This window comes from Oncorhynchus kisutch, linkage group LG28 (assembly GCF_002021735.2).
Source record: "Oncorhynchus kisutch isolate 150728-3 linkage group LG28, Okis_V2, whole genome shotgun sequence".
Classification (NCBI taxonomy): Eukaryota; Metazoa; Chordata; class Actinopteri; order Salmoniformes; family Salmonidae; genus Oncorhynchus; species Oncorhynchus kisutch.
Window position 1 is genome coordinate 15,945,179 of NC_034201.2, and position 22,442 is coordinate 15,967,620.

General features: G+C 44.1%; 1 protein-coding gene across 2 annotated transcripts; it reads left to right on the top strand.

Annotated features, from left to right (window-relative positions):
* The first annotated feature begins 681 nt into the window (after nt 1–681).
* Nucleotides 682–18,722, top strand: LOC109872956 (inositol-trisphosphate 3-kinase C-like). Of its 2 annotated transcripts, none has more exons than XM_031807921.1 (7): nt 682–1,677; nt 4,096–4,195; nt 4,616–4,829; nt 7,755–7,959; nt 17,178–17,279; nt 17,565–17,666; nt 17,771–18,716. In XM_031807921.1, exons 1-7 carry the CDS (start codon nt 1,321–1,323, stop codon nt 17,975–17,977), a joined length of 1,287 nt encoding a protein of 428 aa, XP_031663781.1. In that variant the 5' UTR covers nt 682–1,320; the 3' UTR covers nt 17,978–18,716. The 2 variants fall into 2 exon arrangements, with proteins under 2 accessions (XP_031663781.1, XP_020319979.1); XM_020464390.2 differs by having other exon boundaries at nt 694–1,677; nt 17,595–17,666; nt 17,771–18,722.
* The last annotated feature ends 3,720 nt before the right edge of the window (nt 18,723–22,442 follow it).

The following is a 22,442-nucleotide window of genomic DNA, read 5'->3' on the forward strand; positions in this document are numbered from 1 at the left end:
GATCCTATTGGCGCGTTGTAGCATTATGATCATATTTCCGTTTTAAAAACTTTGGAAAAGCGTCATGTATATAAAACTTAGCTGTGTTCGTAACAGATTTTAGTTTTGGGAACAGAACATTTGAGATCCGATGTTTCATCGATGACAAAATTAGCAGAATCTCGGCCCAGTTTCGTCCTCAACTACCCGCGACTGGACTTCCTCTCACTACCATATTTGGTGGTAAGAAAACGTTCTAAACAGATGTTTCAGTTTATAACCCCTGTCTCTGGGTTTCCCTTTATGTCTGTGCTAAAATTGCTTCTTCAATAGAAATCCCCGATCATGGCGAGGTGGGTTCGTTTAGCGCATGCGCAAAACATGTATTGCGGTCTTCATCTCGCGCCGAACTGCGCATGCGTAAACCAGAGGCTCTTTCGATATATCTAGTTTTTTTTTTTAACGACAACCCCGAAATCGTTTTTAATTTAACAAATTAATGAGAGAAATGAAACATTCTTCCTTAGTTGTTAATTTTCTCGAAATCTTAAGGCACAACCTAGATTCGAGCAAATGTCTTTAGTAGTTGAACATATTACTACTCCAACCTCATGAAAGTGACAAATTGACACGTTAATTTTCGTCCAAAACAACTATCGAAGGCCTTTGATTTGACGGCGTGCACATGCGCAGTTCGGCGCAAGACGATCGTTATACCCCATGACCTTCTTTCTGCCCATGAGTTTAGCTAGCCAACGTTGCCATGGCGTGATCAGGGATTTCTATTGGAAAAGCAGTTTCTGCCCATCTTCATACTGTACTGTCTTTGCTACGGCTACTCCACGACGATTGACATATACATATTGATTAACGGACAACAAATCATTGTCGTTTATGGGTGGGGTTAACAATATAGCTAATGCAATTCTAGCCCCCCCATGTGGTGACGAAGTATTATTTCAAGCACCTGGTTAAATATTTGGTCGTGGTTTGGTGAATGGCGTTAGAAATTATAACTTCTCGGAGACTGGCATATCTGCATTATCGCACGTGCAAAAGGTAATGTAACTAGCTATTGGTTACGTTGGTGGTTAAACTGGTTTGAACGGTTAAAAAGGTGCATGAAGTTGCGGAGATCAACCAGTGTATTCTCCGTTCAATTATTGCTTCAATCCGAGATGAAACGTACCGTGGGCGTGGCTCCCTATTATCGTTTGGACTAGCTAACTAACATCGGCAGCAGCTAAATCAGGTGAGGCTGCACTCATTCACCACAAAATATCTGATGAGGATGACTAAAACCCCAGTGACCACAGCTCGAGCCCGAGGAGCAAGGGGGATATGAACCACAGTTGCGCAAACGCTTCGGAGGAGCCAGTGTGGTCGGCGAACGGGAAGACAGACTCCACAAAACATGCTGATTTCCCCTCACATTGCGAAACCGTACACGAAAATGTTCCACAACTGGTGGTCACGTGTGACTCGAGCCGAATTGAATTGGAGGCCATGAGGATTAGCGGGCTCTCCGTTGGATCTCATCCCGACGAGGAGTCGATTTGCTCGGACAGTGGGTTCGGGGGCTCCCCCGCGTCTCTTCTCCTCAGAAAACTGTCAAACGCCTCATCGTCTGTGTTGTCACCAGCCTCGTCTTTTGAAGAAAATGAGGACGACCGCGGCTGTCCTGATGAGGTCCCTCGGGTGAGTGTTGGTGGTCATGATAATGATTATAATGCTCTATCAGCTGCCATATGATTGGACCAATCGGCATGAGTCTATGTAACGTTCTGCTCAGGAAGATGCATGTGTCATTAGAATATATCATACCAAAACATCTTTGATTGTATAATTATAACTGGTTTTGGTTCAACAGTTCTGCTTAGTTTAGTCTGAACTGATGGAAATGAGGGCAAAGTGTGACTTCTGCAGTCCCAGTAAATTTCCATCTGTCATGATGTCTGTAAATCTTATGCTTTTTTAAATTTAAATTTTTACTGCTGTGGAAGCACTAGTGCTGGGTGGATCTGTAAACATTGACACAGAAACTGTAAACACTTGTATCCTAGGTGCCCACTCTCCCTACCCCTCTCCTCATCCCTCTATACACAAAGCCTGAGACTGTATAGGCTGAGCTGGGGATAGGATAGGTTTATCACAGAACAAGGAGCCACGGGCCTCCCGAGTGGAGCAGCGTTCTGAGGTGTCACTACAGACCTGGGTTCGACCCCAGGCTGTGTCGCAGCCTGCCGCGACCAGAGACCCATGAGGCGGCGCACAATTGACCCAGCATCGTCTAGGTTAGGGTTTGGCTGGCCGAGATGTCCTTGTCCCATCTAGCGACTCCTTGTGGTGGGCCGGGCGCATGCATGCTGACTGTGGTCGCCAGTTGTACAGTGTTTCCTCCGACACATTGGTGCGGCTGGCTTCCGGGTTAAGCGAGCAGTGTCAAGAAGCAGTGTAGCGTTTTAGGGGATGCATGGCTCTCGGACCTTTGCCTCTCCCGAAGGCTGTACAGGAGTTGCAGCGATGGGACAAATCTGTAACTACCAATTTCTCACGAATTTCGTGATACCAAAAAGGGTTTTAAAAAAAGAGCAATGAGTCAGATATTTCACTGGATGTATAAGTGTGAAGCATCCGATTGGCGTTTCCACTCACTACTAAATATAGTGATGAGAGGAAGCCCAGTGGCGGCAGTGGGAGAAGATGGCGTGAGCTGGATTTTGGCTGACATTATTCTTTTTATCTCATTGATGAAACATTTGATCTCAGTTTTCTGTTCCCCAAGCTATAATCTGTTAAGAACAGTAAGTTTGTATATTTTACCCATTGCCCCAAAAATGTAAAATTGCTTTGTTTAGAAGAAGCGCAAGGGCGAATTGCGTTACTGTTCACTTCAGAGTAGGCGCCAATAGGCTCTTGCTAGCTCGCGCTCGGCTCTGCCTTCCAACTTGCTTGTTCTGCCCACTGACTAATTTGTTCCTATTGGTAATGACAGGCTGTGGTCTGTCTTGTTATAACACATCTTTGGTTTTGTCATGCTAGTAGGCCTTTTAGGGCATTAGAGTATTAGACTATATGGATAATATTAGAAACTGGACAAAGATGGGACAGGCATTATTTGAAATTGTATTTATATGGTAAACATGTAGTCTAGGCAACTAAGGTTTGAAGTACAATAAGGTTTGTTCAACTCAACTTGAGGTGTGGCCTCTCCTTGCCAGGGGGTTTTGTAATGTTTAGTTTCAGGTGTAGCTGCAGGCCACTGCATACATAGAGAACAGGTTGGGCAAGTATTTCCACAGATCCCCATCTGTACATAGGGGACACGTTTAGAGTATTGTCAAACTACAGAGACTTAGAGCAGAAGAATAGAAACTCAATAAAAGAGACATGTTAGCACCTTTTTTATTTAAACAAATGTAATAAAAAAATGAAAACCTTGATGTAAACAATGCCAGAGTGCTGCTGACAATTCCCTATGAAGTGACCTGCTGTAAAGAAGCAAAAAATAACAGCAAATTTAACAGATGGCTTTTATTGATTAGTGTTTAGGATACTGTTAATCCAAGTCTGTTGTGGTGCCAACAGACTTGGATTCTCATGAAAACCATGAGAAATAAACAGCACAACGCGGAAGCGTCAATTATCACTTATCAACGGCCATGGAGGAAAAAGTGACGCTCTCAGAACATTCAGACAGAAAGAGCGTTGGCCGGTCTGTCCTGTTTGTCTATCTGTGAATGACTCTGCACATACTCACTGGGCTACTTTAACGTGTGTTGTGGTCCAGAATTTTCTCAAGTTCATCACAGCTTTCAACAAAACAAGTCCAGCAGCCTGTAAATGATTGAATGTGTGCAGATGTTACACAAGATCCCAGCCCAACCCCTCTTACATGTCTTGGCTCAGTCTGGTGGCCAATGGTTGTTTCCATAGAGACACTCGGCCATAGGTCAAAGTTGTGTGATGGAGTTTGAGGTTGTCGCTCTCATGACAGTGTCTCTCAGTAAAGTCACAGGGGAGCAGGACAGACAGGAGTGAATGTAAGCTGGAGGTGTTGTACTGTACACTAAGGAATGAGGTGTAATTGCACGATTGATTGCTCTCCCCATGCAGTGTGTCACATGGAAGAAACCCAGAAGCACAGGGACCTCGTCTCCCCTCTCAGTGCCCCCCAAGAAGCCACAGCCCTGGGTGCAAGTAGTTGGACATGCAGGTTGGTTCTTTCTGTCTGACTTTCTTTAATTGATCAACTTTTTTTAACCATTATTTAACTAGGCAAGTCAGTTAAGAACAAATTCTTATTTTACAATGACGGCCTACCCAGGCCAAACCCTCCCCTAACCCGGATGACGCTGGGCCAGTTGTGCGCCGCTCTATGGGACTCTGGATCACGGCAGGTTGTGATACAGTCCGGGATCGAACCAGGCTCTTTAGAGACGCCTCTAGCACTGAGATGCAGTGCCTTAGATTGCTGCGCCACTCGGGAGCTGACTTCTGCCTTTCTGTGTAGTTAAGTTAGTCTTTCTTGCTGGCTTACTGCTAATAGGAGATGGCTGTGTAGTACCAATGTGTTATGAGAGTATAACATGCCTCCCTACCCCCCCCTTGCCCCCTCTTGTGGCTGGTGGTCCAGGGAGTTTCCATGCAGGGGACTATGGGATGCTGCTGAAGCGCTACACTGAGGGAGAGCAAAAGTGCCTGCAGAGGCTAATGGAGGACTCTCTGAGACCCTTTGTGCCAGGCTACCATGGAGTGGTGCAGCGTGCCGAGCAGGACTACAACATGATGGACGACCTGCTCACACACTTCAACTCCCCTGCCATCATGGATTGCAAGATGGGCACCCGGTGAGTGAGTGTGATTTAGAGACACTGGGGGCTGGAAATATTTGCCCAAAAAAACATAACTTATTTATGTAAGTTTTCAGACCCGTTGCTATGAGACTCAAAATTGAGCTCCGGTGCATCCTGTTTCCGTTGATCATCCTTGAGATGTTTCTCAACTTGATTGGAGTCCACCTGTGGTAAATTCAGTTGATTGGACATGATTAGGAAAGACACACACACACAGGTCCCACAGTTGATAGTGCATGTCAGAGCAAAAACCGAGCCATGAGGTTGAAGGAATTGTCCATAGAGCTCAGAGACAGGATTGTGTCGGCACAAATCTGGAGAAAAGTACCAAAAAAATTCTGCAGCATTTAAGGTCACCAGGAACACAGTGGCCTCCATTCTTAAATGAAGGAAGTTTGGAACAGAGAAGGTCCTTGATCAGCCAGGTGACCAAGTACCCAATGGTCACTCTGACAGAACTCCTCTGTGGAGATGGAGAACCTTCCAGAAGGACAACCATCTCTGCAACACTCCACCAATCAGGCCTTATGATAGAGTGGCCAGACAAGCCACTCTTCAGTAAAAGGCACAGGATTGCCCGCTTGGAGTTTGCCTGAAGGACTGAGAAACCAGATGATTTGTTTTGATTAAATCAAAATTGAGCTCTTTGGCCTGAATGGGAAAAATGAAAGTACAGAGAGATCCTTAATGAAAACCTGTTCTAGAGGGCTCAGGACCTCAGACTGGGGTGAAGGTTAACCTTCCAACAGGACAACGACCCTAAGCACACAGCCAAGACAATGCAGGAGTGGCTTCGGGACAAGTCTCTGAATGTACTTAAGTGGCCCAGCCAGAGCCCGGAATAGAACCCAATCGAACATCTCTGGAGAGACATGAAAGTAGCTGTACAGTGACGCTCCCCATCCAACCTGACAGAGCTTGAGAGGATCTGCAGAGAAGAATGGGAGAAACTCCCCAAATACAGGTGTGCCAAGATTCTAGCGTCATACCCAAGAAGACTCGAGGCTGTAATCTCTGCCGAAGATGCTTCAACAAAGTACTGAGTAAAGGGTCTGAATACTAATGTAAATGTGATTTATATATTTTTAATTTGTCTAAACCAGTTTTTTGCTTTGTTATTGGGTATTGTGTGTAGATTGACTGAGGGGGGGGGGGGACACACAATTTAATCAATTTTATAATAAGGCTGTAATGTAACAAAATGTGGAAAAAGTCAAGGTGTCTAAATACTTTCCGAATGCACCGTATAAACCAAAACATATCATATTTTTAGAACTATTGTTTGATTGCATTTTCATGCAGGTCTATAGGGAAGGCCTAATGTAATTTTTGGTAGTTAAAAATGACACAAAATGCACATCAGGTCACCCTCCCAAATGAGTTCATTTCAACTGGACACTAGAAAAGTCCAGAAACATAGGATTTGGAGATGTTTTCTTTTAATTCATTTTCTTAGTGTCTCATGTGAGCTGCACTGCAACTCAATTCCTGTATTGTAAAGTGCACCAGTGTATAGGCCCTTAGTTGACTATAAAATGTAGACCACTAAACCCATTTAAAGAGAAACAAGTTATTCATGTGTTTGATAACATTACAGAGTCTCTCAGGGGACCCACATGGGTCCCTGACCCCAAGTTTGGGAACCACTGCAATAACCTCCCTCTGCTTGCTTCCTCTCTCTGTGTATCTCCTTTGCCTCCTGCATTGCAGCGCAGCCTGCCATTGGCTTTCTCACTACTCTGTAAAGAAAAGTTATTTTGTGAGAATTTATAGTAGCCTTTTTAAAAAAAAGATTATAGCTAGCTTAATTTCTGTCAACTGCTCCTGCTGAGGTCAGGCTCCGTTTAACGTTAACTTGTAACTTCATCCTTCTAGCCAGCTAGTTGTACAGTGAGCTATCTGGCTAACAGTAGCCAGGGCACCGTTAGCTAGCTGTCTGACTGAAATATCAGCAACTATTTACCAATTGTACACCAATTCCCTGAAGTCAGGTTTTTTGTTTGTTTGTTGGATGTCTGTTGACACGGCATGAGTCAAGCATTAAAAAAATCACCTTCGACCGCTGCGCTACTCGGGAGGCTTAACGTGCTTGAGGCGTCACTACAGACCCGGATTCGTAACCAGGAGATGGCACACAATTGGGCCAGTGCTGTCCGGGTTAGGGGAGGGTTTGTCTGTTTGGGATGTCCTTGTCACATCGCTTTCTGGCGACTCCTGTGGCGGGTCGGGCGCATGCACGCTGACCCAGTCGCAAGGTGTACGGTGTTTCCTCCAAAACATTGGTGCGGCTGGCTTCCAGGTTTAGCGAGCAGTGTGTGAAGAAGCAGTGCGACGTGGCAGCGTTGTGTTTCTGGGGACGCATGCCTCTCGACCTTCGCCTCTCCCGAGTCCCATCGCTGCAACTTCCGTACGGACAAGACTGTAACTACCAATTGGGGAGGAAAAAATCTAATGTATAAAAGAAAAATCCTTATGTCTGGCATTTCGCAAGACCATTGTCAGCAGCATCTCTTTGCCACTTGCCAGCGTTGGTCTGGGCAGAGGTAGTTTGTTTCACATCTCGGCTTGTACCTTGGGCAGAGTTTGCCGTTGGGCAGAGTGGTAAATGAAATGCGCTGCTGACAAGGCACATCCCGGGGGAGCAGGAGACCATAACGAGCATACCTGAATTATGATTTCACTCTTTCGCAGAGGCAGGCGTGGTTAGAATATTAGCGTTCTGAGATTTGATCAACGCTGGGAACGCAATAATAATAATAAGTGGGTAAACTATAATTAACAGAATAAAAAGGTTAGTGAACACATTCACAAATTAAAAATTAAAAAAGGTGCGGAAATGGTGATTACATGCGTTTACCCTCCAGTACATCCCTGCTTGTGTTGAGTATGTATGTGATATTAAGCTGTCTGCTCTGTTAGGACATACTTGGAAGAGGAGCTGGCGAAGGCTCGGGAGCGGCCCCAGCCTCGCCAGGACATGTATGAGAAGATGGTGGACGTGGACCCAGAGGCCCCCACTACAGAGGAGCGAGCACTACAGGCAGTACTCAAGACCAGATACATGCAGTGGAGAGAGACCCTAAGCTCCACCACCACTCTGGGCTTCCGCATCGAGGGACTCAAGGCACAGACACACACGCACAGACACACAAACACAGACACACAAACACAAACAGTCTGGGGCAAGTGAACTGAGCAAGTTGAGCCTGCTCTCAGGTTGCCCAGGTGTAAAAAAAAAATCCCCATTGTTTAAGTCACGTGTCAAACACAAGGACACAATTCCAACTGTCTGTGCCAAATGGCAGCGCGTTGCCACACATGCCCCTCCTCCCAAACCCACACACATGAGCCAGCTAGTGTGCCGTTCATATCATTACTAATGACACTGACCGAATCTTCTACCAGCTAAATGTCATTGCTAAGTTTCATTTCCGTGTGAATAAAGGATTCACACGCTAGTATAAATTACTACTAAAGGACACACGCTAGTATAAATTACTACTAAAGGACACATTCTAGTATAAATTACTTCTAAATGACAGTGAACAGGGCACAAGCGAGTATTAAGGAGTTGTCATCTACTTTATGTAATTACAGCCTGAATTCAATGTGGCTTTCACTCGCCGTGGAGTGAAAGTGCACAGACATGCCACAGTCCTAGGTTTCTAAAGCTTAACAATGAATAACCAAAAGAACAAACCTATAACAAAACACCATTACGAAGGAGAAACATGTAGGCCTATTACAGCAACATTTGAGCAGTAGCCTCGGCTGACTACTCAACTGCAACAAGTTGAGCAGTACACAGTACACTGTCCTGAACCTTATTCGCTGTTACTAGCCAGTTACCTCCCGGTACTCAACCCTGCGCCTTAGACTGCTTTTCCCTATTTATATAGTCATTGAACACTGGTCACTTTTAATAATGTTTACATTTTTACCCACTTCATATGTATATACTGTATTCTAGTCATGGCTCATCCTATAGAACTCCTCCTGTACACACCTTTACTATTCATATACTATCTCTACAGTGCCGTCAAAGTATAAATACCCCTTGACTTATAGCACATTTTGTTGTTACAGCCTGAATTCAAAATTTATTCAAATAAAATAAAGTAGCACCCATCTACACACAATACTCCATAATGACAAAAGTGAAAATATGTTTTTTCAAATTTGATAAATCAAATACAGAAATATTTAATTTACATAAGTATTGACACTGCCTGAGTTAGAATCACCTTTGGCAGTGGTTACAGCTGTGAGTCTTTCTGGGCAAATCTCTAAGCACTTTGCTTAGACCTGGACTGTACAATATTAGCCCATTTATCCTTTAAAATAATTCTTCCAGATCTGTGAAGTTGGTTGTTGATCATTGCTAGACAGCCATTTTCAAGTTTTGCCATAGATTTTCAAGCAGATTTAAGTCAACTGTATCTAGGCCACGCAAACATTCAATGTCGTCTTGGTAAGCAACTCCAGTGTATATTTGGCTTTGTGTTTTAGGTTCTTGTCCTGCTGAAAGGTGAATATATCTTCAGACTGAACCAGGCTTTCCTCTAGGACTTTTCCTGTGCTTAGCTCTAATCCGTTTCTTTTTATCCTAAAAAACACCCTAGTCCTTGCTGATGATGATCATACCCATAACACGATGCAGCCACCAACCATGTAGGAAAATATGAAGTGGTACTCAGTGGTGTTGGATATTCCTCAAACATAATGCTTTTGTATTCAGGACATAATGTTTATTTCAGTGCCTTTATTGCAAACAGGATGCATGTTTTGGAATATTTTATTATTCTGTACAAGCTTCCTTTTAACTCTGTCGTTTAGGTTAGTATTGTGGAGTATTCTGTTGCTCTATCCTCTGTTTTCTCCTATCACAGCCTTTAAACTCTAACTGTTTTAAATTCACCATTGGATTTGTGGTGAAATCCCTGAGTGGTTTCCTTCCTCTCGGGCAACTGACTTAGGAAGGACGCCTGTATCTTTATAGTGACTAGGTGTATTTATACACTATACAGAGTGTAATTAATAACTAAATATCCCTTTGAGCATGGTGAAGTTATCTGCTTTTTTATTTTTACCCTTGGGTGTCCTTTGCGAAGGATTGGAAAACCTCCATGGTCTTTGTGGTTGAATCTGTGTTAGAATTTCACTGCTCGATTGAGGGACATTACAGATACAATTAATGTATGTGTGGGGTACAGAGATGCTGCAGACATTTTTTGGTACCCTTCCCCAGATCTGTGCCTCGACACAATCCTGTCTCGGTGCTCTACGGACAATTCCTTCAACCTCATGTTTTGGTTTCTGCTCTGACATGCACTGTCAACTTTGGGACCTTATATAGACAGGTGTGTGTGCCTTTCCAAATCATGTCCAAACAGTCCACCACAGGTGGACTCCAAGTTGTAAAGGATGAAAAATGGAAACAGGATGCACCTGAGCTCAATTTTGAGTCTGATAGCAACAGGTCTGAATACTTATGTAAATAAGGTATGTGTTTTTTATTTGTAAAACATTTGCACACATTTCTAAAACCCTGTTTTTGCTTTGTCGTTGTGGGGTATTGTATGGTTGAAGAGGGAAACAATTATGTAATCATTTCGAATAAGGCTGCAACATATCAAAATGTGGAAAAACAGAAAGGGTCTGAATACTTTCCACATTTTGTTGTCACTGGCCTACACGCAATACCCCATGTTGTCAAAGTGGGATTGTTTTTAGAAATGAATAAAAATTAAAAGCTGGAATATCAAGTATTCAACCCCTTTGTTAGGGCAAGTCTAAATATGTTATGGAGAACAAATGTGCTTAACAAATAACATAAGTTGCGTGGACTCACTCTGTGCAATATTACTGTTTAACATGATTTTTTTGAATGACTCCCTCATCTCTGTACCCCAAACATATCTGTAAGTTCCCTCAGTCGAGCAGTGAATTTCAAACACCGTTTCAACCACAAAGACCAGTAAGATTTTCCAATGCCTCGCAAAGAAGGGAACATATTGGTAGATGGGTAAAATAAAAAAGCAGACATCTGAATATCCTTTTGAGCAATTGTGAATTTATTAATTACACTTTGGATGGTGCATCAATATACCCAGTCACTACAAATATACAGGCGTCCTTCCTAACACGGTTCCCAGACAGAAAGGAAACTGCTCAGGGATTTCACCATGAGGCCAATGGTGACAGATTTTGAGTGTATGAGCAATACTCCATCACCTATTCTGCCTTCCTCTTGTGATGATTTAGTTGAACTTTAATAGCAAATTAAGGGCAACCATTGATGCCATATCCAAAACGGAGAGGCCCTTGGATGAGTGAGGAAACTAATACATTGAAGAGCAATTGCAGAAAGGCAGAGATGAAGTGGAGAAAGGCAAAAGTTGCAGGTCTGTTACAGCAACTTGGCATATATAACAGGAAAATTAGAAATGCCAGACGGGCTCATTTTTCTCACTTGATCACTAAATAATTAGAATAATATGAAAGTGCTTTTCTTGACCGTTGGACCATTGGGGGGGGGTATTTAGTCAGCCACCAATTGTCTTGTCTTGTCTTGTCCATGTCTGAAATGTGCTGTGTAAATAAAGCTTGATTTTATTTGACTTTAAAACAGTTTAATAGCTGTGATGGGAGAACTTAGGATGGATTAACAACATTTTAGTTACTCCACAGTATTAACCTAAATGACTGACAAGAAGGATGCCTGTACAGAATACAAATATACCAAAAGTAAAAACTGCAAAAAATGTGGTAAGGAAATGATCCTTTTAGGATAAAAATAAACTGAATAGAGCTAAGCACAGGCAAAATCCTAGAGGAAAACTTGGTTCAGTCTGCTTTCCACCAGCCACTGCGAGATGAATTTACCTTTCAGCAGGACAATAACCTAAAACACAAGGCCACGTGTTGCTTACCAAGATGACATTGAATGTTCCTGAGTGGCCAAGTTACAGTTTTGACTTAAATCATCTTGGAAAATCTGTCAAGACATGAAAATGGCTGTCTAGCAATGATCAACAAATAACATGACATGAATTTTAAAAGAATCATGTGCAAATATTGCATAATCTAGGTGAGCAAAGCTCTTAGAGACTTCCCCAGAAAGAGCCACGGCTGTAAACCCTGCCAAAGGTGATTCTAACATGTATTGACTCAGGGGTGTGAATACTAATGTAAAGGAGATATTTCTGTATTTGATCATTAAATTTGCAAAAATGTCTAAACATATTTTCACTTTGTCATTATGGGGTGTTATGTATGCATAGATGGGTGAGAAGGAATTCAAAACGGATTCATATAGATTTCTTTCTAACACAGCTAAATATGGATTAATTCTAGGGGTAGGAATACTTTCTGAAGGCACTATAGAGATAATATGGACAGTATATTTATATAAAAGGTTTGCAGTAGTTTTTAGTGAGCCATGACTAGAATACAGTATATACATATAAAGTGGGTAAAATGGTATGTAAACATTTATTAAAGTGACCAGTGTTCAATGACTATAGGGCATAGCCGTCTCTAAGGTGCAGGGTAAAGTACAGGGTGGTAGCAGGCTAATAACAGTGACTAAGGTTCAGGGTACTGTACTGGGCGTAGGCCTGGCTAGTGGTCAATGTTTAACAGTTTAATCGCCTGGAGATAGAAGCTGTTTATCATTCTCTTGATCCCAACTTTGATGCACATGTAGTCTCCTCCTTCCTAGATGATAGTGGGGTGAACAGGCCGTGGCTCTGGTGGCTGAGCTCTTTTGATGATCTTCTTGGCCTTCATGTGACACTGGGTGTTGTAGATGTCCTGGAGGGCAGGCAGTGTGCTTTGATGATGCTTTGGGCTGACCGCACCACCCTCTGGAGAGCCCTGCGGTTGAGGACGGTGCCATTTGTATTTTTTATTTAACTTGGCAAGACAGTTAGGAACAAATTCTTATTTACAATGACGGCCTACGCTGGGCCAATGTTGCGCCGCCCTATGGGACTCCCAATCATGGCCGGTAGTGATACAGCCTGGAATCGAACCAGGATGTCTGTAGTGACGCCTCAAGCACTGAGATGCAGTGCTTTAGACCGCTGTGCCACTCGGGAGCTCCAATTGCTGTACCAGGCTGTGATACAGCCCGACATTATGCTCTCACGGGTGCCTACCTTCACCACTTGGGGTCAGCTCCTCAGGAAGTCCCGGGCCCAGATTCACAAAACCTTCTTAAGAAGAAATGTCGTCTTAACTGCACATTTTTCTTAAGCTATAGTTTTATGAAAGAAGTTAAGCAAAGTTTCTATTCTTTAAAAAGGTTATTGGAAATGTTCTTGAACTATTTCTTATGTTTATCCTTAAGCATAAAGTTACGAAATTAGGATCTTGAAAATAAAGTTATTGGATTTGTTCTTTATTCCAATATAGCTAAACCCTTAAACTCAGGGCAGTGAGAGAATAAGATCATGAAAGCAATTGAATTGTTTAATTCACCCACAAACTTTGTCTGAAAGTTTCAGTATTGATTATTATAAACCCAAGAACATGTTTTAGAACAGTAATCTCAGTACAAATATGCTAAAATGATTGCCATTGCTAGCTAAGAAGGTTAAGAAAATATTTAAAAAGTTCATAAGAAAATCATTAAATCTTAGTTTAAGTGCAATTCATCAACAACATCCTATCTTTTTCTTAAGAAGCTTCTTAATTTGTTTTGCGTAAAAAGTGTTGTTTTCTGTGAGTCTAGGCCCAGGACCCAGTTCCACAGGGATGGGTTCAGACCCAGGCCCCTGAGCTTAGTGATGAGTTTGGAGGGAACTATGGTGATGAAGGTTGAGCTGTAGTCAATGAACAGCATTATTACATAGGTATTTGTATTGGCCAGGTGGGATAGGGCAGTGTGCTGTGCAACGGCGATTGTGTCGTCCGTGGATCTGTTGAGGTGGTATCCTTAACTAGCCTCTTGAAGCACTTCCTGATGATAGAAGTGAGTGCTACGGGGCGATAGTCATTTAGTTCAGTTACCTTCACCTTCTTTGGTACTTGAACAATGGTGGACATCTTGAAGCAAGTGGGTACTACAGAATGGGATATGGAGATTTTGAATATGTCTGTAAACACTCCAGCCAGCTGGACTGCACATGCTCTGAGGACGCGGCTTGAGATGCCGTCTGGGCTGGCAGTCTTGCGAGGGTTAAAATGCTTAAATGACTTACTCACGTCGGGCAAGGAGAACGAGAGCACACCATCCTTGTTAGTGGAGGGGGCCCGCGTTGGTGGCTCCATGTTTTCCTCGAAGCAGGCAAAGGTGTTTAGCTTATCCGGGAGCGCGGCGTCGGTGTCCGAGATGGCTGGCTTTCCCTTTATAATACATGATTGTCTGGAGTTCCTGCCACATTTCTCGTGTCGTTTTGCCTCTAGATGGAATGCTGCCGTCTGTCCAGGGTTGTTGGTTTGGATAAGTTGTAATCGTCACAGTGGCAACAACATCCTCTATGCACTTCCTGATGAACCCAGTGTATACGTCGAAACTATTCTCAGAGGCGACCCGGGAAAATGTTCCAGTCCGCGTGATCAAAACAATCTTGAAGCATAGATTCCAATTGGTCAGACCAATGTTAAACAGTCCTTACCACGGGTGCTTCCTGATGGAAGTTTCTGCTTATAGGTGTGATATGGTTTGTTGGATATGGATGTTGACAAAATGTTGACAAAATTTCGGTAGCGTTTTCCTCAGATTTCCTTTGTTGACAAAATGTTGACAAAATTTCGGTAGCGTTTTCCTCAGATTTCCTTTGTTAAAGTCCCCATCTGCAATACATGCAGCCTCAGGATATGCAGTTTCCAGACCTAAATGTGATTCCCTGAGGATGTGTAGCCTAAAGACCGGTGTATATAAAGTTACCTGTTTGGGCTCGAATGTCTAATCCAGTTGACACATAGTCCAGTGCAGTTCCTTGAGAGCCGTCGTGGTGTCTGCTTGGGGGGGGGAATATACACGCCAGTGATGATGACCAAAGAAAATGATCTCTGGAGGTAATGCGGTCGGCATTTGATGGTGAGATATTACAGATCGGGAGAACAAAAGGACTTGAGTCCCTGTACGTTACCACAATGCTATTGGTCTTTCTCACTCATGATTCATGATTAATTCATGATTATCTGTAATCATGGTAGCATCCACATTAGTGTTGGTGTTCAGAAACATATTATATTCTTATTTATATTCTTATTTACAATAAAATGAACTCCAATACGTGTTACAATACATTATTTACCATTAATTTCTATTGGGCACAACATAATCTGAATCACAACCAAATCAAAATGCATTCATTCCTAAATGGTAAAACATATATGAAAATGCCCTCAAATAAAAAGTGACAATCTGTAATGTCGCCTCATATGAAACATTTGAAACAGCATCCAAAATGCTGTAGTATAGACCTAAACGTTTCAGCTGCACTTGGCAAATAAATATGTAGGGGAGTGTATCACAGAGGTTTTACCTGCTGTACTGGAAGTGTAACTTTTGTTCACCGTGAGTCACTGTGTTATTGTTCTCCAGTGTGAGTCACTGTGTTATTGTTCTCCAGTGTGAGTCACTGTGTTATTGTTCTCCAGTGTGAGTCACTGTGTTATTGTTCTCCAGTGTGAGTCACTGTGTTATTGTTCTCCAGTGTGAGTCACTGTGTTATTGTTCTCCAGTGTGAGTCACTGTGTTATTGTTCTCCAGTGTGAGTCACTGTGTTATTGTTCTCCAGTGTGAGTCACTGTGTTATTGTTCTCCAGTGTGAGTCACTGTGTTATTGTTCTCCAGTGTGAGTCACTGTGTTATTGTTCTCCAGTGTGAGTCACTGTGTTATTGTTCTCCAGTGTGAGTCACTGTGTTATTGTTCTCCAGTGTGAGTCACTGTGTTATTGTTCTCCAGTGTGAGTCACTGTGTTATTGTTCTCCAGTGTGAGTCACTGTGTTATTGTTCTCCAGTGTGAGTCACTGTGTTATTGTTCTCCAGTGTGAGTCACTGTGTTATTGTTCTCCAGTGTGAGTCACTGTGTTATTGTTCTCCAGTGTGAGTCACTGTGTTATTGTTCTCCAGTGTGAGTCACTGTGTTATTGTTCTCCAGTGTGAGTCACTGTGTTATTGTTCTCCAGTGTGAGTCACTGTGTTATTGTTCTCCAGTGTGAGTCACTGTGTTATTGTTCTCCAGTGTGAGTCACTGTGTTATTGTTCTCCAGCGTGAGTCACTGTGTTATTGTTCTCCAGCGTGAGTCACTGTGTTATTGTTCTCCAGCGTGAGTCACTGTGTTATTGTTCTCCAGCGTGAGTCACTGTGTTATTGTTCTCCAGCGTGAGTCACTGTGTTATTGTTCTCCAGCGTGAGTCACTGTGTTATTGTTCTCCAGCGTGAGTCACTGTGTTATTGTTCTCCAGCGTGAGTCACTGTGTTATTTTTCTCCAGCGTGAGTCACTGTGTTATTGTTCTCCAGCGTGAGTCACTGTGTTATTGTTCTCCAGCGTGAGTCACTGTGTTATTGTTCTCCAGCGTGAGTCACTGTGTTATTGTTCTCCAGCGTGAGTCACTGTGTTATTCTTCTCCAGCGTGAGCCACTGTGTTATTGCTCTCCAGCGTGAGTCACTGTCTTATTGCTCTCCAGCTTGAGTCACTGTCTTATGGCTCTCCAGCGTGAGTCACTGTCTTATGGCTCTCCAGCGTGAGTCACTGTCTTATGGCTCTCCAGCGTGAGTCACTGTCTTATGGCTCTCCAGCGTGAGTCACTGTCTTATGGCTCTCCAGCGTGAGTCACTGTCTTATGGCTCTCCAGCGTGAGTCACTGTCTTATTGCTCTCCAGCGTGAGTCACTGTCTTATTGCTCTCCAGCGTGAGTCACTGTCTTATTGCTCTCCAGCGTGAGTCACTGTCTTATTGCTCTCCAGCGTGAGTCACTGTCTTATTGCTCTCCAGCGTGAGTCACTGTCTTATTGCTCTCCAGCGTCTTGAAAATGGAACCAGAGTTTAGTTATATGTTCGGGCAGAGCAGGTATTTTAGGATTTTATGGAGCTGACCTGCTCACTTCCAGGTTTCGTTGAAATGAATAAAAGCATCTCATGCGCTGCAAAAGTTGCAGGTCCAATGTTAGCAAGCCAGTAAAACTGTTTGCATGTGAACAACTATTTTCACATCTTGTGACTATAATCTTCGGCATCCCAAAAATACTCCGGACTTCCCCGTTGGGCAAGTGCCTTTCAGATGTAAATGTCCCTGAGGATGTGTAGCCAAAAGACTTGTGTATATAAAGTTACCCGTTTGTGCTCGCATGTCTAAACCATTGTTAAATCCTTGTGTAGAAGGCTGATGGTGTGTGCAACACAGACTTTAAAAGGACCAAGAGCAGAGAAGAGGTGATGCAGGCACTGCAGGACTTTGTGGGTTGCAACACCCTCATTCTGGTGAGTGTTTCTCTTAAAGCTGAAATTTGCTTAAGGTGAAACAGAGCCACTGTTAATTAAACAGAAGAGCAGAGCATCCAGCATTGTGGTCAAAAATATTTGCAGTACCTTCTCTGTTCTATTGCGCATATAATGATGTGCAGTGATGTCAACGGGGGGGAAAAGTGTTTGTTGTTTGGAGTAACTTATTTTTTTGTAATATCGCAAATGGGATGTGGCAGTTTTACCAAGTATATATTCCAGCTTTAATCTTACCCCCTTTTGCCTTTTGTGTTCCTCTCTCAGGATTATAGATCTCTTTTTCTTCTCTTTCAGAAGGGATATCTGAGACGAATGAAGGATCTTCGACTGGTGTTGGAGACATCCATCTTCTTCAGAACACACGAGGTAAGCCATTTTCCACTGCTTTCGTGGTATAATGCATGATTTGCATGTCTTGATGCTGGTCTCTGAATGGCGAGGTGCACACTAACATCTGTTTCTCTCTACAGGTGGTGGGCAGCTCCCTACTATTTGTGCATGACAGTACAGGGAAGACAGGAGTATGGATGATTGATTTTGGGAGGACTGTCTCCCTGCCGCCGCCTCTCACCCTGGACCACCGCACCCCCTGGATAGAGGGCAACCGAGAGGATGGGTACCTGTGGGGGCTGGATAACCTCATTGATGTCCTGACCGATATGCTGCATCTCACCTGAACCTCACTCTTGAATGATTGACACAGGACCTCATCCCAACCAAAACACCCTTTCCCACATGAACCAAATCCGAATGGCCATTTCAACTTTTACCTGAGAGGGTTGACAAACGAGAGACTGTTCACATATTGGACTCGGCTTCTGTGTTGGGCTTTAGGGGGTACTGGACTACCGTCTGTGGCTATAATGAAGGCAATGGGAGAGGAACAGAGGTGTATGTGGTGGACAAAGGAAAATAGTAGCACTAGTTCCTCAGAAGAACTATACTACAGCAATGCAAAATGAAACACTGCCCTTTTATCATCTTCCACATAATCCCCCCCCCCCCAAACAAATTCTGCCATTTTGTTCTATTACAATTGTACTTAATACTCATTAGCTCTAAGTGTTTCTTACTCCAGGTTTGAGGGCTGTAGGACCTAAACAATTAATGTTGATACTATACTATTATACATAATGGAGTGGCCCTTAATGGAGGACTCGTAAAACCTCTGCGAACTGAGTTAATGAACACTGCCTTCAAATTTGTTTATTTTATACATATATATGATATATACAGTGCATTCAGGAAGTATGCAGGCCCCTTGACCTTTTTCCACATTCTGTTACATTCCAGCCTTATTCTAAAATGGATTCAATATTTTTTCCCCTCAAATCTACACACAATACCCCCTAATGACAAAGCAAAAGCAGGTTTTTAGAATTATTTGCAAATGTATAAAAATTAAAACTTATATCACATTTACATGAGTATTCAGACCCTTTACTCAGTACTTTGAAGTACCTTTGGCAGCGATTACAGCCTTGAGTCTTCTTGGGTATGACGCTACAAGCTTGGCACACCTGTATTTGGGGAGTTTCTCCCATCTTTCTCTGCAGATCATCTCAAGCGCTGTCAGGTTGGATGGAGAGCATCGCTGCACAGCTATTTTCAGGTCTCTCCAGAGATCGTTTGGGTTCAAGTCCGGGCTCTGGCTGGTCCACTCAAGGACATTCAGAGACTTTTCCCGAAGCCACTCCTGCGTTGTCTTGGCTGTGTGTTTCGGGTCGTTGTCCTGAACCTTCGCTCCCAGTCTGAGGTTCTGAGCGCTCTAGAGCAGGTTTTCATCAAGGATCTCTCTGTACTTTGCTCTGTTAATCTTTCCCTCAATCCTGACTCGTCTCCCAGTCCCTACCGCTGAAAAACATCCCCACAGCATGATGCTGCCGCCACCATGCTTCACCTTCGGGATGGTGCCAGGTTTCCTCCAGATGTGACACTTGGCATTCAGGCCAATGAGTTCAATCTTGGTTTCATCAGACCGGAGAATCTTGTTTCTCATGGTCTGAGAGTCCTTTAGGTGCCTTTTGGCAAACTCCAAGCTGGCAGTCATGAGCCTTTTACTGAGGAGTGGCTTGCATCTGGCCATTCTACCATAAAGACCTGATTGGTTGAGTGCTGCGGAGATGGTTGTCCTTCTGGAAGGTTCTCCCATCTCCACAGAGGAACTCTTGGACTCTGTCAGAGTGACCATCGGGTTCTTGGGCACTTCCCTGACAATTCCTTCGACCTCATGGCTTGGTTTTTGCTCCGACATGCACTGTCAACTGCGGGACCTCATAAAAACAGGTGTGTGCCTTTCCAAATAATTTCCAATCAATAGAATTAACCACAGGTGGACTTCAATCAAGTTGTAGAAACATCTCAAGGATGATCAATGGAAACAGGATGTACCTGAGCTCTATTTCGAGTCTCCTAGCAAAGGGTCAGAATACTTATGTAAATAAGGTATTTATTTTTTATAATTTAATAAATGTGTCATCATGGGGTATAGCATGTAGATTAATGATGGAAAAACATTTTATTTAATACTTTTTTGAATAATGCTGTAATGTAACAAAATGTGTAAAAAGGAAAGGGTTCTGAATACTTTATGAATGCACCGTACATAGTGCAACGAAATACTTACTTGCAGGTTCAGCTCACGACAATAGAAATTAAGTGAATCATTTTTTGGTGGGCCATAAATATGATTCAAGGCGGCACTCGGACAAATTGTGAATTTACATGTGCCAGGGAATTGTGCAATAATAAATAGACATTGTGCAGTAATATAAATAGGTGTGTGTCCATGTGTGGTAGGGTGCAGGGAGTCTGTTGTTCCGGCAGTCAGTCCCGGTTCAAGAGTTAAGTAGTCTGTTGGCTTGTGGGTAAAAACTCTCTGAGATGGTGGTCCGAGAACAGACGGTAATGGAGTGAATAGTCCATGGCTGGGCTGAGCGGGGTTTTTGTCCTGTATGGTGGGGAGCACGGTTCCAGTGATGTACTGGGCAGTCTTCACCACCCTCTGAAGGGCCTTGCGGTCGTGAATGGAGCAGTTTCTGTACCAAGCCGGGATGCAGCCGGTCAGGATGCTGTCGATGTTGCTGCGGTAGAATTAGGAGAGGACCCGGGGGAGCGTGCCGATTTTCTTCAGCCACCTGAGAAATTAGAGGCGCAGTTGCACCTTCTTGACCAGGGCTGTGGTGTTGTCTGTCACTGTGAGGTTCTCTGTGATGTGGACACAGAGGAACCTGAAGCTGCTGACTCCACTGCAGTGTTGTTGAATCCCTGCTTCCTGAAGTCAGCAATCAACTCCTTTGTTTTGCACCACACATTTATCCCCTTCTTTGAGAGAGAAACAGCCTAGTTATCCTGTAAGGATGTGTGACTTTAGAGGGCAATGTAGGACCCAAACAACATGCTTCCAGGCATAGACCCTAGTGGGGTATCCTGCAGGCTGAAACAATGACAGCATTTGTGAATCTTAAATATCCTAAATATAATCCGACAAGGAGTTCTTCACTTGCACAAATACTTTTCTATTGATGAGACTGTTATCCCCCCCACCTTTGCTATACAGTATAACTAAGATATGAAGGCAAAGGCCAAATGTACAACTATAAGTGTGTTGATGGATTTCGTAATATTATGTGAGTAGCAGTTCATCAAATTGGCAGATTGAGATGTCCTGGAACTGAGTTGAACAACTGTGATATTTTGAGCAATGTCTGCAACTGGTTTCTTAGACCAGGCTACCTAAATGGAAGCCATTTAAATGTGGACCAACTCTTGTCTTGCGGTAATTGCTGTCCTGTGTTATTTGTCAGGCTCACACCAGTTTCAGTCAGCTGCTATGACAAATGCATACGGAAGAGGTTGCTGTACAAAAATAATTTTGTTTGTAACTGGTTCTAAATGAAAAATAATGCTAGTTAACTTTGGTAAGAGATGAGGGCGTTGCTGCCGCTGAAGCCGGACAGGATGTCGCCCCACGCTTTAGCAAAACACCTGGCCAAGCCCAGCCTAATTTCCCTCAGCATGTTGTCACATCAGTCCCAGATCTCCATGTTCCTCCCAGTGCCAGACCTTGATCAACAGCTTTCCCCCTCAGTTCCACTCCTTCACCCAGCCGCACACTGAAGACGACAGCAAGCATGTCGGCGCAGCAGCTCGGAGCTCATTGGCTGGGCGTCAAACTTATTTAGCAGGCTGCCTATGTCCCAGCTCCATGTCTACACGTAGCCTGTGGCATTACCTGTGTAGCAGTAGCGTTGCAGCCAGTCTGTTGATACAGTGCAGCAGAGCCCGGCTGCAGCCAGTCTTTTATGATACAGTGCAGCAGAGCCCGGCTGAGGCCAGTCTGTTGATACAGTGCAGCAGAGCCCGGCTGAGGCCAGTCTGTTGATACAGTGCAGCAGAGCCCGGCTGAGGCCAGTCTGTTGATACAGTGCAGCAGAGCCCGGCTGCAGCCAGTCTTTTATGATACAGTGCAGCAGAGCCCGGCTGCAGCCAGTCTTTTATGATACAGTGCAGCAGAGCCCGGCTGAGGCCAGTCTGTTGATACAGTGCAGCATAGCCCGGCTGCAGCCAGTCTTTTATGATACAGTGCAGCAGAGCCCGGCTGAGGCCAGTCTGTTGATACAGTGCAGCAGAGCCCGGCTGAGGCCAGTCTGTTGATACAGTGCAGCAGAGCCCGGCTGAGGCCAGTCTGTTGATACAGTGCAGCAGAGCCCGGCTGAGGCCAGTCTGTTGATACAGTGCAGCAGAGCCCGGCTGCAGCCAGTCTTTTATGATACAGTGCAGCAGAGCCCGGCTGCAGCCAGTCTTTTATGATACAGTGCAGCAGAGCCCGGCTGCAGCCAGTCTGTTGATACAGTGCAGCATAGCCCGGCTGCAGCCAGTCTGTTGATACAGTGCAGCATAGCCCGGATGCAGCCGTGGAACTGTAGCAGCTCACGCTGGCCCGTGAACTCAAAGCTCTTGATGTGGCGGTTGCACAGGTCGTAGAGATGGAGGTCTGGCGCTATGTCACTAGGGCCCCACCATGGTATCCCTGTGCAGGGAGCAGCCGTTTCAGTCCCGCACTCTCACCAGCCCCAGGGGTGTCTGAGGGGACATCCAGAAGCCCCAGAAGGCAATGAGGCCCATGCTTCTGGTCAGCAG

Bases quoted from the DNA above. Each gene is read 5' to 3' on its own strand.
- LOC109872956 (XM_031807921.1), top strand. From the start codon at position 1,321: ATGAACCACAGTTGCGCAAACGCTTCGGAGGAGCCAGTGTGGTCGGCG. The intron at 4,196-4,615 runs GTTGGTTCTTTC...CTGGTGGTCCAG, and splicing joins GCAAGTAGTTGGACATGCAG to GGAGTTTCCATGCAGGGGAC. The intron at 7,960-17,177 runs GCACAGACACAC...ATCCTTGTGTAG, and splicing joins TCCGCATCGAGGGACTCAAG to AAGGCTGATGGTGTGTGCAA.